Here is an 18331-nt window from a genome sequence, read left to right on the forward strand (position 1 = left end):
TAATCATGAGTTAATTTAGGACAATGTCTAGTGTCTCCAGTTCATGATGTCTTATACATAAAGATAACAATTCAGGAAAACCCCCTAAAGCATCACAAACTCTGTTCCACACAAACGCACACTGATTCTCCAGTGAATTTGACATTCTGAGTCGGGACAGACAGTAAGTCTCAGTGGTGCCTGTCCTCTCCCTGTGACCCCACGTTTGAGAAGGACCGCTGAATGCCTGCACTGTCCTCCCATTGTTCCATCATGACATGTTGTCCCATTCCTGCTCCTAAAACATGGACACATCAAACAGTCGGTAGACAGACCACCGGCCATCACTCTCCATCCCTCTTTCTTCCTCTCCCTCCATCCTCTGCCAGAGTCATTCCCAGCATACCTGTATTTCAGCAGTCTCTCTTGTGGAGCTGCATCACAGAGCTCATTACCGAGACATTAAAACCCCACAAAGTCTCATGCTGAACTCCTGCTGTCCAACATCAGAGACAAAGACATGCTGCTTTTCAAAACAAAAACGGATATCCATTTGTGAGGGGGCAGCTAAAGTATTCAATGGAATAACTGGGGCCAACTGCTATTGCATTATCAATGTCTAATAGTACAAACAAATGCATTTAGTCACTGTTTAGTCACTAAACCAGGAATCATACATCCTTAAAGCGATAGCTCACTCAGAATTGAAAACTATGTCAATAACCCTTCACATGTTACATACTGCGGTTTCACAATGGTGCAGTGGGTAGCACAATCGCCTTACAGCAAGAAGGTCGCTGGTTCAAACCTCAGCTGGGTCAGTTGACATTTCTGTGTGGAGTTTGCATGTTCTCCCCATGTTCGAGTGTGTTTCCTCCAGGTGCTCCGGTTTCAGTCCAAAGACATGTGCTAAAGGTAAATTGAATAAGCGAAATTGTCTGTGTGTGAAAGATTGTGGGCGTTTTAAAGAGATGGGTTGCAGCTGAAAGGGTATCCGCTGTGTAAAACATGTGCTGGATAAGTTGGCGGTTCATTCCGCTGTGGCAACCCCTGATTAATAAAGAGACTAAAAAGAAACTAAAAGAAAAGGAATGATTGGATGAATGTTACACACTCCTGCTGAGCCCCCTATTTGAGCTTTTTAATGTGACCATTAAGTAGAACCTGTCACTATAAAGTTTCCATCGTGACGTGTCAAGTTTACAATTTGTTTACAAGTTAGATTATTTATTGCCCATCAGTATATACGTTGTCAATATAGATAAAACATATGACATAGCCATAACTGTAATACCACTTTAAGTTTCAATAAGATATGATACATAAAGAAATAAAAACATTTCAATAAATAAAGGTTTACATTAAAAACTTTTTTCAGAATTATTTTTCTGTTACACTTTTGATGACTTCAATTTTTTCTAATGCTTCATTTTTAAAACATCCATCAAAGTGCTCTCAGTAAAAAAAAAAAGTCTTTCAAATTGTACATTCTAATAGAATGTGTTTGATGATGAGAGAGTCTTGACAGTGGTTAAACATCGGTGGTACCATGTCAAGTTTTTCACATGACACACCGTAGCTCTGATGATTTTATGTACAGTATATACCTGTATAGGTTCTCTCTTTTCTGCAAATATTGATTGAATATTCTGGTCCAAAAGTGTGTGTAAGAACATGTACTTTGTCATTTAAACAGTTTAATAGTGATTGTATTAGTTAAAACGTGACAGGTGATAGGTGGCGCCATAGTGTGCACTGCAGTGGAGAGATTACAGCTGCTGGATTAACGTGATAATTTAACAGGGTCCTGCCAAATACTTGAAAGTAAATGGCTGTTTAACTGGGTGAACAATGAGAGAATATTCTAGTTACCTAAACATATATACAGTTGAAGCCTGCCTGTTTTTTCCCATAATTTCTGTTTAACAGAAAGATTTTTTAACAGATTTCTAAACATAATAGTTTGAATAACTAATTTCTAATAACTGATTTATTGTACATTGCCATGATGACAAAAAAATTTATTTGACTAGATATTTGTCAAAACACTTCTATGCAGCTTAAAGTGACATTGAAAGGCTTAGCTAGTTTAATTGGGTTAACTATATAATAATTTTGACCTTAAAATGGTTTTTAAAAAATTAAAAACTGCTTTTATTCTAGTCGGAATAAAATAAATAAGACTTTCTCTAGAAGACAAAATATTATCAGACATACTGTAAAAAATTCCCTTGCTCGGTTAAACATCATTTGGGAAATATTTAAAAAAATTAAAAAATCAAAAAGTAAAGGGGGCTAATAATTCTGACTTCAACTGTGTATATATATATATACATATATATATATATATGTGTGTATCTGATGTGAACAAAACATGTCTGATTATGTTTAAAATATGATTGTCATCTCCATCAACATCATTATGTATTTTACAAAGCACATTTGTTATGTTTACTTGTACTTATGCATATTTAAAGGTCTGAAACCTAAACTAAACATTATTGATTGAAACAGTGCTAAATTGTGATTTATGATAATATATGATTTATGATGCACAACAGTGTGATCATATGCTGCAAGAACCAGCCAAGACTGAACACAGCGGTTTTATTGCACGTTTCAATGGGTTAATTCATGAACGTTGTTTTAAAAGACATAATAGCTTCGTTGGAACACACATGAAGATATTTCTGATGAAATCTTAGAGCTCTTTGTTTCTTAATTGAGTACAAGGGTCTCAAAACAATAAAGGCCCAGAACATTATCAAAACTCACTTCAGTAGATTAACCATAATTTTTTGAGGCTACAAGAATAATAAATTATATGTGCTAAATGATGAATGAATAAACGATTGAATGAATGAATGAATGAATGAATGAATGAATGAATGAACGATTGAACGAACAAATAAATAAATAAATAAATAAATAAATAAAATGGTTTTGTTCAACAATTTCTTCTCTCCAGTTTCAGTTCAGGTTGTGTGTTCAAAAAAAGTGTCATGCTTCTGGCACATATTGCCTATTTCTGTATATTCTGACTTGAATAAGTAAAGCTGGGCATAAAAAGCAAGTAATTCACTGTGTTGAAATCTTCAGACATGTTTGCGAAAAATGTTTTATGCATAATGTGCATCTTCCTCTGCCTTTTCTATTCGAGTTATACGTCAACACTGCAGTGAAGCGTATTGTGGCAATCTCGTGACTGTGGATCCTGAAGTGACACTGAAGTTAAAGCTGTAGAAAGTCATTATTTTTGGTTTGTTTTGTGCTCAAACATATTCTTGTAGCTTCACTAAAATAATGATTGAACCACTGAAGTCACATGAACTGTTTTTTTTTTTACATTTTAGGCCTTTCAGAACCCTTGCTAGTCAAAGAGCTCTCAAATTTCATCTAAATTATTGAATTTTGGAAAGTCTTATGAGTTTGGAGCACCATGTGGTGATTAATTAATAACAGAATTCTCATTTTTGGGGTAACTATCCCTTTAGTTTTAATGCTTTCTTAAATTCATGAAAGACTGTACTGTTGAAATATCTGTCCTCCAGCTGTTAAAGGCCAACTGCAAGTACCAGACAGTATCCAGCACAACAGTAAAGAACACAGCTGGTGTATCTGATACACTGCTGCCCTGTTTATTTAGGCCATCGTTTCTGCACATATGCAACATATGCAATATTACTGCAGACTCAACAGTTTATTTGCAGCTGGTCCAGTTAAGATGGCTATTCTTTACATTACTTTAAACGGCAACAATTATAATACATGGTAGCATTTACAAATTAATCACATTTATTACAATGTACATAACAATGTTTATGTGCTGCACCAAAAACACACACTTTAGTACTCTAAAAACGGGGCATCTCTGTCCTTATTTTATTCCGGTGATACAGTGAATGTTCTCTCTATATCAAAATGCAATGCCTTATTGGATGTTATAAATGTCTTAAACAAAGATATTTCATATTATGTTATATTATGCTAATATCTGTCAGCTTAATTTCAATCAATTTCTTAATAGTTTCTTAAAAACTAACTTTCAAGTTTTGGAAATCAATGCTCTATATTAAATCTTTAGCATACTGTCCCTTTTACTTGCATAGGTCATTTGCCACTGCTTTCCCACTCAAAGTAAAAGTCAAAAACAAGTCAAAAAGTGTCCATGAGCACCAAACTAAGCTAATCAGTGTTACTTGCAACCAATCTGACAATATGTAAAGTATATTTCATTGCAGAAATTTAAGATGACAGACATTCCACCTCTCCTGGAAAGTCTGGGAGTCTCCTGCATATTAATAGCGGCTCCCTGATGCACGTAATTTAAATATAACCCACTGGGAATCTACATCACAGCATGTTGCATTATGTGTTATGTATTCTCCATATTAAAGCCCACCATCAAAAGCATACAATGTCAACAAATAAAATAAATAGCCTACTGTTTTGTACTAATACTTTTTGAAATAGGCTTAGAATCACTTAGAATAAACTGAATTAATATGTATGTCTTCACACTAAAGAAGGCTCTAAGGGGTTTGAGAAACACTGCAAATAGTCATTCAATCTGTACACAAAAAATAAATGCACTGCAAAAAGGGCAGCCCACAAAGGAAAACATTGAGGGACCCCAAAAAGTGATGAACCTGGCTGGTTCTTATTTTGTTCTCTGATCTAAGAGATTATTAGGGCTAAAAGTATACAAAATATACATTTATTCAGTCTCATGAATGAATAGTCTTTCAGGGTACCCACCGGGATCCTCCAAATTAAATTTAAGGCTTTTTAAGACCTTTTTAATACCATTTCAAATGAAATTTAATGGCAACTTTTTTACCCATTACGACTGAAGTATGAGGGGAAAATGTGAAATCTGTATAAAATTTAAACCCTCAAAAATAAATATGTACAAGTCGGCTACTTAAATTAAATAAAGCATTTTATTTCAATCATCAGTAATATTTTATACATATGCAACATCGTGGTCGTCCACCCAGTAGCGAATATAAAGGTCCAACTGCTTACATTTCGTCATCCTATTGAGACTCTCGTCAAACTTGACCACAAATCCGTTAGCCTCATTGGCCTGGTCAGTCAGATCTTTAGTTATAAAATGAGCTAATCCGAATTTATTAATATATGCACTTTTGTTGCTTCCACATGAGAATAGCTGCAACCTCTGAGTTAGGAAACATGGTTTTGAAAACCTCTGTAATGTTCTCATTCGATGTGTAAGAGTGGTGTTCAGAGATTGTTTTAAATACCAACATCACTTCTGCCCGCAGAGTTGGTGTTGAGCCACAGTAAGATAAGATGTCCCTTGGCTGTGGTGGCAATGCTTCTAATGTAGAATTTTCTTTAAAACTGATAGCACAGAACTGCACATTAGGTGGTTGGCGCTGACGAGCAGTACTACACGCGGTGTGTTTGGCACCCCTCATATAGAAGTCCAGGGCCATAACACCAATCATCGCTAGCTTAAAAGATTTCCAGCACCAACAGCAGTAGGCGCTGCGGTCATTTACTGGCACAGGCTTGACCCAAGCGTAATTCGGTTTTCTTGGCCACAGCGGATTAAACTGACACTTTTATCAATTTTATCCAACACAATTTCAGCCGACAAGCTAGGCTAGCGACTATCTTGTTCTGTACCTCACTTACCTAGTAATCATAGTAATGGGTGCGCACAATTTAGCGTTTTCTGCTATGATGTGGAGTGAGAGATGCACTCAACGTTACGCTGCATGAATTTTTATGTAGCCTACATTAGTAACAGTTAATTTTGTTACTTGTAACTTAATTCGAGGAAAGGCAAAAATAAATAAATAAATAAAATAAGACCTTTGTAATAAAATCCAAGACTGCTTACCAGATTCTAGGCTATTAAGGCCTTAATTTGAGATGATCAAATTTGAGACTTTTTCAATGCTTTTAAGACTGCCTTAAAGTCTCTATTCCGCCATGAACCCCTAAGTATTCCAGCATATGTTTTACGCAACGGGTGCCCTTACAGCCTCAACCCAGTACTGGGAAACATCCATACACACTCATACACTAGGGGCATTTTAGTTTATTCAATTTACCTATACCACATCTCTTTGGACTGTGGGGAAAACGGGAGCACTCGGAGGAAACCCACACGAACACAGGTAGAACATGCAAGCTCCACACAAAAATGCCAACTAGCCCAGCCTGGATTCGAACCAGCAACCTTCTTGCTGTGAGGCGACAGTGCTAACCACTGTGCCACCTACGTTCATTATATTATATTACATAATATACAAGCAACAAGAAATCGTACTGTATAATTCGGATGTTAAAATTAGCTAAAGGATTCACCAGGTTCATCTCTTTTTTTGGTCCCCGAACAAATTTCTATTGTGGTCTGTGCTATTTGCAGCATGTTTCTGTATGTGTGAGCTTGTGCTGTCCAATTGATGAAGATGTTTTCTCAATGTGTCCTTGTTTTTTTATTTGCATGTGTTTGTTTGTTTTTTACTTGCAGCGCGTTTAAGCTCCCTTGGCCACTATAAAAAAATAATATTAGCAATTCTTAAAGCATTGATAAATTACATTTACAAAACTAACATAAAAAATTATATCATGTTACAAGGTGTTCTTTTGAACTTCACATCCTGACAAAAAAACGGTGTCACCATTCCCATGTTAAGTAGCACAACTGAAATGTTTCATCATCATAAATTAGAATTTAAGAAGGATCCGGTGCCTGTCTTTGAATATCATCACAGGGATTTTTTTTCCCGATTTTATTATAATATTCAGTATTATTGCATTTTTTTTTTATTAATTTAAGCTTCTTGGTAGAAATGAGAGACATTTAAAAACTGTACCAACCCCATATTTTTCATCAACAGTATAATAGTAAAAGTATTAATAGGACAAAATGCCTGTATTTAGATATTTACCTGCATTGGGTTGTGTTTTAGGCTTAACAGACATTGCTGTAAAATTTATAAATAATCATACATTAATAAATAATTATTTAATATTGCAATTACAATTTTAAACAAATCTACATTTTTATTCACCTTTTAGCGAGCAATAACTAAAACATCTTCACTACTTTCAAGTTACATTAGGTAAAACAATCAAATATACATCAATGTGCTCTTCTGGATAAGTCTGGTTAATTATACCAATTGACACGTACCAAAGAAGGTCCTCACTCATTAATTTATTTAATAAGTTGAAATAAAATCAAACTGCCTTTGCACATTCGCCAGGTGGACTCTATATCCAATTTTAAATCTCAGATAAAAATGTTTTTGTTTAGGATAGCTTTTAACGATTTGTGGTTTATGTTAATTGTTATTTTAATACTTGTATTTTTTATGATGTGCTTGTGATCTGCTGTAACATGTCTTTGAGTGCTTTCGTCAGTGTCACATTAGGTAATACATAATATTTAACATAAAATATGCAGAAAGCAACATTAATGATCAAACAGATAAATACAAGTGTTTACAAGACATAAACACCCAGTAGATCAGGTGGCATTTCCTTCACAGCCCAGTGATTTATAGGCCAACCAACAATACAAAACCATTCATTACTTCCCTTCCTCATCTCACCTGACAACATAAAACCAATAAACCTTCCTCTCTCCAGAACTGGACAATTTTTGTAAACATACTGAGTGAAAAGAGGCCTTCGGTTTTCCAAGAATCATCAAAGTGTTCAAAAACCAAAGTTCATGCCGCAAAAACTGCAGAACCAAAATATAAGCATTTTTCACACGCCCTCAGAGTCAAGACAGGTATGCTCATGCAGCAGTAACAGGCCAGAACACACATGAGGCTTCTGAGCTCAAAGGCTCCTCATAGGCAGGATCTGCCCTCCACAGCAGGTGAGGTGTCTGACCCACCGTAGACCAACAACATCGGCCCAAACTCACAGCCTGCAGTAATAGGTGGCTGCGTCGGGTTATGTAGCACTAGGAGGAGATTCAGAAACAGCTTTGATGCCAATTGGTTTCAAATTGAATAGGCTTCTATTTCAAGAGAGATTCATGTTTTGAAAATAAAGCAATGATATGTGTTCTCTAAATACAGCTAAGCCATTTGGGTGGTACTGATGGATCAGCATAATTAGAGTCAGTGAATGTTTTTCTGGGAATGCAAACAAAGACAAAATCACAAGCCCACAAAGAGACCAATTTCTCTTTATAAAATCTCCATGGCCGCTACTTTACTGCCTGATGTAAACATAATGAAATTAAAAATAAGCCCCGCTCTAAACAGAAAAACACTGCAATACCCTCATTTTACTACTGAAGCAAAATGATGCTTTCATGTGCAAATAAACCAGTTGAGCTGATATGAGATTTATTTAGAATGTATCTTGTTACATAGTCTTAACACATTTGCAATACCACATTCCTTGTGTGCCTGATATGTGAGCCACCTAAGCATGACGATTAAATATCTGCATGAAGAACGAGGCAACCCGCCCAAAAGAGCGACAAGTGCAGCACGTAACAAAGAAAGATGATGATGGAACAACAGGTGGCTCCCAAACAGACTAATGTGGGGGTTCGACACCCGTAATTCAAAGTCCTAAATGGGGGTTGAAAGGAGATGATGGGTGCCTTTAAAATATGTTTTCGCTCTGGATATGATTCTAACAAACAAAGTTTGAGTTAACGAGATCTCCAGGTGCGTTTGCCCGCGAACACAAATCACCTTTGCGTGAGGAGGTAACCATGGCAACAGCTGCAATATCGTCTTAATTTGTCGGGAGTACATAATAAAAAAACATAATTATTGATATTATGCGTTATTGTGGATTTTGCAGGACACTGGGGTGGTCTTTTGTTAAAAATAGCTGAAGTAGTTATCTGGGGCAGAGAACGATTGAGCGATGTGAACCTCAAACTAGGACTGCGCCCAGAAAATCACTGACGCGTTTGAAAAGTTGTGCTCCTTAAAAGTCACTCCGAAAACCACATTTATAATCCATATCTCTTGCAAATAGTTCTAAAGTAACAAGAAACAGCGCTGAAAATCGTCTACGGAGAGCTCTGTGTAGAAAACACCCCTGAAAAAGTCAAAGCAGGTTAAACGGCGGCTGAAAATAGCGCGTAATCAGCGGCTTACCTGCGGGCGCAGCGCAAGCGAGAACAGGCAAATCACAGTCCAGTGTAGTCCGCGCTTTACATCCCTTATCATTGCCCTAACAGCACTCCTTCTGTCCGAACTCGAGCTTTCCCAAGAGTGCCAACTCTTTCGGTCTCTATCCAATCTCATAGCTGACATTTGCGCACTTGTCCTGTGCGCGCTGATCAGCCTTGTCTTGCTTGGTGACGCTTTCTTTACACTGTCCATCTGTCCATCATGAAGACACGGCGTGAAAACGGGCATATGAATGATGCTCACTCAGGTAAGTAAGACCACCAAGGTCTTTCCACACTCCGCGCGGAGTCCAGGGCGCCTCCTCCTCCTCTTGCTCTTCCTCCTTCCACCTGCTGCAGTTAAGAGGCTTTGTATGTTAGACCTGCTGACCTATAGACTTGAGCTTTCATCCCATTTACTTTCCCAGTGACTGAAAGCACTTCTTTACTCTCGCGTCAACCGGATAGGCTGTGCTCTCAAAGCAAAGCGCTGCAAGAGCAAGACTGCGCATCGCCTGGGAAGCTGTAGCGGTTAAAGTTGCCAGTAGAGGGTGTGTCCTCCGCATGGGTATATCCGTCACCTATCTTGAAAATAATACCCGATTTTCTGTGAGGCTACGTATTTAGAAATGTAAAATCTATCCACGTATCCAGGCGTATTTTTGGAGTTTGTTAGTGTTAAGAGTGCTGCTACACCCCGACCAGTTTCACAAATGGGTAATTCTTCAAATACAGACACTCATATATCCAAAATATAAAGGCTATAATTTTGTTCAAATTTCTCTTTCTTTGTCAAACTAACAATAAAACCTAGCCTATTTTTTTTTAAATGTACTAGCTTTCTGTTATATGTTTTTCGTATTATTCAACCTCCTTTTAGGTGTCAAAATTACTGTTTTCGCCTCACACATCCAGAGTTTAAAAACTTCAACAATTAAAATATCATTTTAAAATGTTATTTATCTGGTATCTATTATTGTATCTTAATTAAGCACTTGTGAAATAATTTAAATATTTTATACTTATTAATGTGAGACTATTATCAATATTGTTTTTATACAAAACATAGCTGTCGCACAGTATTATATATTTCCACCACAACACTGTAGTCGCTTTAAAAAGTTTGTGTGAAAGATTATTTAGGTGGTTTCTATGAAAATGATTAGTGTCATCACTATTGTTTAAGATGGAGGGAATTAAAATTTGTAGCAATAACACTTGAAGAAAAATCTAAATAAATATTGCTTGATAAGGAAATACATTTATTCTACGTCATTTCCAAACATGCTGTACCTTCAGAGATGTTTTTAAAAACCAAACAAAATTAAGGTAAATAAGATTGTTTTGTATACATGAAAGGCTAGTATCAATTCAAAGCTAATCCTTGAAGCTATTTCTCACAATAAACTGTTCAAATGTCATTTCCACCACTGTCATTTCCACCACCACACACATTTTTAAAAATATATTTGAAAAGTTCTCATCACACGTTAAAAATGTATTCACAATGTATAAGTTCATGCTCTATTTAATATACAAATTCAGTTTATTTATTTTCTAAAAAGCTCTTAACCAATTTAATCCTACATTTTAGTGTAACAAGTGTACAATTCAGCATACATCTAATTTATATCATTGACAAACGCATAATTATTGTATATATTGTAGAAAGGTTGGTTAAACTACATACAAAAAAGATCTTAGACAATGTTTGACTGAATATTGAGTTGTGGTGGAATTGACATTTGTTCAGATCACGATGGAAAAAAAAATGTTTCTCTTCTTATTTAAGTGTGTCCGCTTACAGATCTTAAAACTAAACAAATTGTATAAACTTATTAGGCTACGTGAATTTTGAACAAGCTTTTTTTAAACTCAACTTCACAAGGCTGAAAGTGTGCGTAGTTAAGGAATGGCCCAAATATGAAAATAAATGAGTAGCCTATATTCAAATGTGAATTCATCGTGATACTAATCACATTTACTTGTTCAGTATAAGCTAAAAATACACACTTTGAAAAAAAGAAGTCGTCATGATGAACGTTTTATGACGTGTTTAGAGTTCATTATTTCCCTCCTTTTTGTTTTTCACATGATGGCAGCCATGATGACAAATCTAACAATTGTCCCTTTTAACAATACTGTTATGACTCGTTTAACTGTCAACACAATCTTAAATGCTTAAAAGTTTTTAATATTTCCATTTTTAAAAACTTGACATGTATTAGACCTACTGTATATCACCTTTGCATCAAACTACAATAAAATACTGCTTGTGTGAGGTGTTTGAAATGCCTGTATACGCGCAGGACAGTAAATTTGACGTTGTTCTCTCTTCTGGCTACCGTTATCAATCTCACACTTTCCTCCCTTTTTTAAAGTCTTGATATTATCAAAGTCGAGTTGTTCTTCTATTATTTCAGCAAATAGGATTGTAAAAAAATTGCTCTTCTCTCCTATTCACTGCTCTCTATGTTTACCCAACTATAATGACTTTCACTATGAGAAACCCGAAAATGTAAAAAGGGTCCATTTTAAAACACCCCTTTTTCCTGGTCCTGTTTGTTGTCTGTGAAACTGTGAATCTATCTGAAAACGACTGTAAAACTATGGGAATTGCCAGTAATATAATGCACTGGACTTGTCTGGAAATTCTCAATAGGGTTTCTTTTCAAGTATACTCCCATGGCAGTTGTGGAATAATAGGTCTCAAGCTTCACTTAATCTCCGAGCATGATCAAAGTGCTGCGGCACCAATTAAAAGACCCTGTCAGAGGCTGGACAATAGACAGACAGAGGCCTGTTACATTCAATACTCATGCACATTTACATTACCGTCAGCTTATCACATCATAGGCAAAAAGTGGAAACGGCAGGCTTTCTCTGACTTAATCATTAGGTCGCTGGGTAAGAACAAAGCTGTACACCCCGAGCACAGCTATTCAGAAGTTTAGATGCCAAAATCCTGTTTGTGGGGCCCTATTGCTCCTGAAATGAATATGGATGATTGAACATTTCACAGGGACTGATTATTTTGATGTTTACAGTTAGATCTGTCATTGCTGAGGACCACACACAATGACTGTAAACGGTTTATAATTCCAAATAGCTAAAGAAATAAATGGAAAATGTCAATAAAAATGAACTTTAGAATTTTAGGAGTCTTTTAGCCATGGGTTCTTTCAGAACTACACTGGGGAAAAGATCTGTTATTTAACATTGCTTTATTTTGTGATTCACATGTGTTTTCTATTTATTTACGGTTGTGAATTGTATTATAGGAACCTTGATCTCTGCTTTGTCGACTTTTGATGTTGAAAATGTATTGACATTTTAGTAATTTGAAATCATAAAATGTATTAGAAATAAGATAAAATAACAGAAAATTTACTGGCAGTTTATTACACGGTTAATGTACAAAACCAACCCAGACAATGTATCACTTTAAACCATTAACAATGTAAATAAAAGTCACTTTGTTCAAACTTTTAGTTTGGAAAAAAAAGTTTAAAGCTTAAAAAGTTGCTGGAAGAAAGATTAGGTCCAATAATTCAATTCAAAAGCATAAATAAATGAGGAAAAATAAAAACATGAATCACAAAATAGAGAAAACTGCTAATTTAAGGATATGTTTTACAATGTAGTGAATTGGCTTTGGTATTAAAGAGCTCCTATGATGAAAATCAGCTTTTGTAAGCTATTTGGGCAGAACTGTGTGTATGTATAGTGTGTCCACAGTCATATTGGAGCGATAGAAACACAATAAGTCTCTTTTTTATTCTTGACATTAAAATGGGATCCAAATCCCAGTGATTTTGAAGCCCATCGCAAAGTAATGTAGGAGTGCAGTTTTTCCGCACATTGAATTGATTAACAGGTGCCATGTTTCCATAATAACATGTATACACATGTCCACAGAACATCTTTTGCAAATAAACTGGGATTAGACATGTTAATAACTCTCTGTGATCAGCTGCACCTCAATAAGTATTTTATTTTAGGTTGAATAGGTATTTAAAACAGAGCATGTTTGTAATAAAAAAAAGAGTAAACTCTCTTTGTAATTCTTAACCACTATAATCACTACGGCTGCATGGTGTCAGTTAACAAGCATATGTGTGTGTGTTTGTGTACTGCAAACGACACTTGTGTGTGACTCACCGTTTCAGACTTGAATAGACTCCACCACAAATACATCAAATAAACTTACTTTTTTTTCTTACTAGTGACCTTATTTTAGCTTCATCCGTGTCTGTCTCTATCACTGATGGCTGTGTATCTGTTGTAACGCAGGAGAAGCAGACATGCACGTCGAATCGGTGGACAGAGAGAAGCAGCTCATTTAGATTTAAAGTCACAGGCTACAAAATGGGCCGAAAATTACACCAAAATTGTCTGATTCTACATTATATAATAAATAATCTGATAGGTATTTTGAGCTTAAACTTTATAGCATGTGTCTAAAACCCAATTCCTGGAGGGCCGTAGCTCTTCACAGTTTTGCTCCAACCCTATTCAAACACAGGTGATCCAACTAATAATGGTGTTCAAGAGTAGTGTTGAACACCTTGATTATTTGTATCAGGTGTGTCTGATTAGGGTTGGAGCAAAACTGTGCAGAGCTACGGCCCTCCAGGAATTGAGTTTGAGACCTATGCTTTACAGACACATTCTAGAGACACCAAAGTCTTATCTTACATATTGTAAAAGGGGTCAAATTTGTGTCCTTTAATCTGTTTAATCATGTTAATCCAGATTTAAATCCAGCTCACCCTAAAGCAGACATTTGACTGAATATTGTGAAAAATACAAAGCTACATTCCCTCTGCCTTTTATATCTCTACATCAGGAAAAAATCCCAGTGTGTGCGTAGAGTAGAGATGAAGGCAGTTACTACTATACAAAGCATCTGCTTTATGCTAAAAATATAATGAGCCGATTTTATTGACTCAATCCTGTTTCCTCCCCCCAGCACGGGATGGACTTGTTGCTGACGCGCACATCCCTGGAAACCGGTTATTTCCCAAAGTAGAGTGACCCGTGGCCAGAACAGAGAGCTCTTCAAGTCCGGCTGTGATTAGCATAGAGAGGCACTGACCTCGACTCAACTGAATTTTAATCACTTTTTATTCTCACTGACTCTATGAAGTCTCGTTTGCGGTTAATGCTTAAAGATAATGATGCCATTAATGGATTCGTTAAAAATATCATAAGCTGACTGGAATTACACCTGTATGGTTGTAGATCTCCAACCAACACATTAATCAAAGTATTTCTTAATAATAGTGTGGATGAATTACCAGCACACGCTTAAAAAAAAATAAGGATCGTTTTTGCACTGTAAAAAGTGATTAGTTACTTTATCAGCGGGTTTATTCACCTTTTAAGTGGTCAGCTAATTCGTTTTTACTGTGGAATCTACAGTATGGTTACATTATAAAACTTTAACTGTTTAACCAGGGTTTACTTAATACAGTAACACACTTAACACACTTAAATATCAGTAGCAAACATGAGTAGACAAAAGTGTTTGACCTATTTATTCAAAAATTGTAAAAGCATATATATATATAGTATATAGTTGAATATATATATATATATATATATATATATATATATATATATATATATATATATATATATATATATATAGTTGAAGTCATAATTATTAGCCTCCCTGACTTATCATTCGCCTGTTTATTTTTTCCCCAATTTCTGTTCAATGTAGAGCAGATTTTTTCAACACATTTCTAAACATAATAGTTTTATTTTATCTTTGCCATGATGGCAGTAAATAATATTTGACTAGATATTTTTCAAAACACTTCTATACGCTTAAAGTGACATTTAAAGGCATAACTAGGTTAATTAGGGTAACTAGGCAGGTAAGAGTAATTACGCAAGTTATTGTATAATAATGGTTTGTTCAGTAGATTATCTGAAAAAAATATATAGCTTTAAAGGGCTAAAATAATTTTGACCTTAAAATGTTTTTTTTATTTTTTTTATTAAAAACTGCTTTTATTCTAGTACAAATAAAACAAATAAGACTTTCTGTAGAAGAAAAATATTTTCAGACTTTCAGATTGTGAAATTTTCCTTGCTCTGTAAAACATCATTTGTGAAATATTTAAAAAAGAAAAAAAATCAAAGGGGGCTAATAATTGGGGCTAAAAATAGCAAAGACTGTATTATAGTCTCCTCATAGCTTATACTCCTCATAATCACTGCACTATTCAACATTTGCACATTTAAAAAATTGCACATATTCGATGCACAACATTGCACTGATTCATTTATCTGAACTGTACATACTGCACATGGACATTTGTAATTATGTACACATCCACTGTGCATATACATTTTTAATTATGTTTATCTATCTGCACACTTCTGATTGTTTATAGCAACCTGTACATATTTTCATCTGATGTAAATCTCTGTTCATAGCTAATACAACCTGTAAATAATGTTGATGGTACATCCCTTTGTAAATATCACCATAGTTTTTCTATAACTGCACTTTATAACTTATGCCTGTATCCTGCACCTGCTGCTATTGCACTCCTTGTTAGACCTAAACTGCATTTTGTTGCCTTGTACTTGTACATGTGTAATGACAATAAATTTGAATCTAATCTAATCTAATATCGGAATATCTGATGTGCAACATTGTGTTCTTTTACACATGATTCCAGTGTTTCTTTTATCTCTGAGTGACTTGATTAGCTTCAAGTGTGAGTTTGAGTAATATTCATTTATTCATTTTCTTTTTGGCTTAGTCCCTTTATTAATCAGGGGTTGCCACATGAACCGCCAACTTATCCAGCACATGTTTTACGCAGCGGATACCCTTTCAGCTGCAACCCATCACTAAGAAACACTCATACACTCATTCACGCACATACACTACGGAAAATTTTAGCTTTCCCAATTCACCTGAACTGCATGTCTTTGGACTGTGGGGAAAACTGGAGCGCCTGAAGGAAACCCACATGAATGCGGGGAGAACATGCAAACTCCACACAGAAATGCCAACTGACCCAGCTCGAACCATCGACCTTCTTGCTGTGAGGCGACAGCACTATCTACTGCGCCACCGTGTCACCTTTGAGCTATATATTATGTGCAATTACAAAATTGCAACACACACTAAACATCCTCCCAAGGGTGTAATGAGGATGCTTTATAAATGTGTTGTCAACAAACGTGTTTCAGAAGAGAAGTTTCTCTGTGGTGTTCTTCTAAAATTAAAGCACTACAGTCTTATGCTTTAAAAACAACAACAACAAAAAAAGTTATTTGACTGTTTGGCAAAATGACAAATACTGAATTATGATTTACATAATTTACAGTTCATGTATGATATTGAAAAAAAAAACTTGATTAAATAAGTGAAAATAAGAAAAACATTTCACAACAATTCTTTCGGCCTGGTTAATGCACATAAAATTTAAAGGCTGGTAAAACTATTTTCAACTGGTGAAGTTTCTGTAACTTTCTGCCAAATTAAAAGCTCTACAATTTTTAGCTTAAAACTGCTTACATTGCTTAAAAAGCTTAAATTTTAAGCCTTTGTCATTTTTGCTTGATTGCACCCAATAGTTTGTTTTGACTGGTATATATACCACAAAGAAATGATAAATATATACATAATATGCACACACATATAAGGTCAAATCAAACCTTCACATTTTAGATGCAATTAATTGCAATTAAACTTTGCCAAGCACAACATGTAAGCAAAAAACAAACAAAAAAAAAAACAACTTACAATTATGAAATAAGTTACTGTTCATGTATGATATAGAAAGCTCAACAGTTTTGAACATAAAAGCAAAACAAATGACACTGCTGAAAATAATATATTAATAAAAAATGATCTTTTTATGTATGGTATTGAAAAGAAATGTAATAAGAAGAAGCTAAGAAGCCATAATAAAAAGATGTTTCCCCAATTCATTCTGCCTGGTTAATGCACAAACAGTTTAAAAGCTGGTAAATTCTTGCAAGTCAATGACCATTGCCAGGTTGGCAAAGGTTCAAGGAACCTTTTGGTCAAAAGGCTCTTTATAGTGGTAAATGATTCATCATTAAAAAAATGTACAAATAGTAATTTTTCGTTGTACTATAAACTGAAAGGGGAAAAAAGTATTCTTGTAGGCTACTCACATCTGCAGCGTGTTGATTAACTACTTGGATGAAAAGTTTATAAAAAATGGCAAAAGATGAAAAGCAAAGATGACAGCCTTTATGCTGCATATTTCCTGGGGCAGAAAATCTGCAAATGAGATGGAAACAATGACAGCTCATTCTCCTCAGGTCCTGACCCAATAATAATACAACTGTGCAGTAAATGTCTCCATCTGCTGGACTCGTCTCAAACTGAAACTTCATAAAAGACAAATCCTCAGGTCCTAGGACAAGAATATTGTCGAATTTGCTGATTATCTGGAAGAAAAAAATCAGTTAAATTCAGCATAAACCTCCATTATGCAGTTAATAAAAAAGTAATAAAATATAAACCTCTGACATAATGAGTAAAGTCAAATTCTCCCCTTAACCCCAAGCAAAAATTTTGTTGTCGTTTGTGGGTGTATATTTAAATTCAAAACAAGACGGTGCTAAATGAATGTACGTACGCCATTTTGTCAACTGTCCAGCTTGTCATGTGGTCATTACATGATCATTATGGGGGCAGCTGTGTCCCACACATCACTGGCATAAAACGTGCCTGTTGTGTGACTCAAAAGGGGCAGTGTTGCTGAAGAACAAACTGCCAGGCAAACTGCCAATTGCATGAAACACACACAAGCATGCAGCAGTTAAGGTCAGGTTTTTCTCAAGGCAAAACAGAGGAGTGTGCAGAGGCTTGGGAAAACTGTAGAAGAATGCACATTTGTGTGGAGAGAAGAAGAAAAAAAAAGTTGACCCAGTCATTTAGGTCACAGCACAATGTAACTCAAGGCGGCCCCTATTATTTAGCCGACGGTTCAGAGTCCCTCAAACTTAATTGAAGAGTAAATTACCTCTTATACAATACACACAATTACCTCTTATACAATACACACAAAGACTTCAGGACAACGAGAGAGGCTATTTTACCTTCAATATGAATCAGTCACTGCTTGAGATTAAAGAATGCATGTGTGCCAAATGGTACTGTACATTAGATAGTTTATAATGAGCTTCTGAATGTATCTCTATAAAGAGTTAAAC

The 18331-nt window shown here is 35.4% G+C and overlaps 1 protein-coding gene across 1 annotated transcript in view; it reads right to left on the reverse strand.

Moving 5' to 3' along the window:
• LOC100535882 (uncharacterized) overlaps positions 1-9620 on the reverse strand; it is a 120139-nt gene extending 110519 nt beyond the window's left edge. Inside the window, exon 1 of the mRNA XM_003200473.7 lies at positions 9099-9620. Within this exon, the coding sequence (XP_003200521.2) occupies positions 9099-9362 (264 nt within the window). The 5' untranslated portion in view covers positions 9363-9620. The remainder of the gene's footprint in view (positions 1-9098) is intronic.
• Positions 9621-18331: the final 8711 nt, after the last annotated feature.

Source organism: Danio rerio, chromosome 18, assembly GCF_049306965.1.
Source record: "Danio rerio strain Tuebingen ecotype United States chromosome 18, GRCz12tu, whole genome shotgun sequence".
Classification (NCBI taxonomy): Eukaryota; Metazoa; Chordata; class Actinopteri; order Cypriniformes; family Danionidae; genus Danio; species Danio rerio.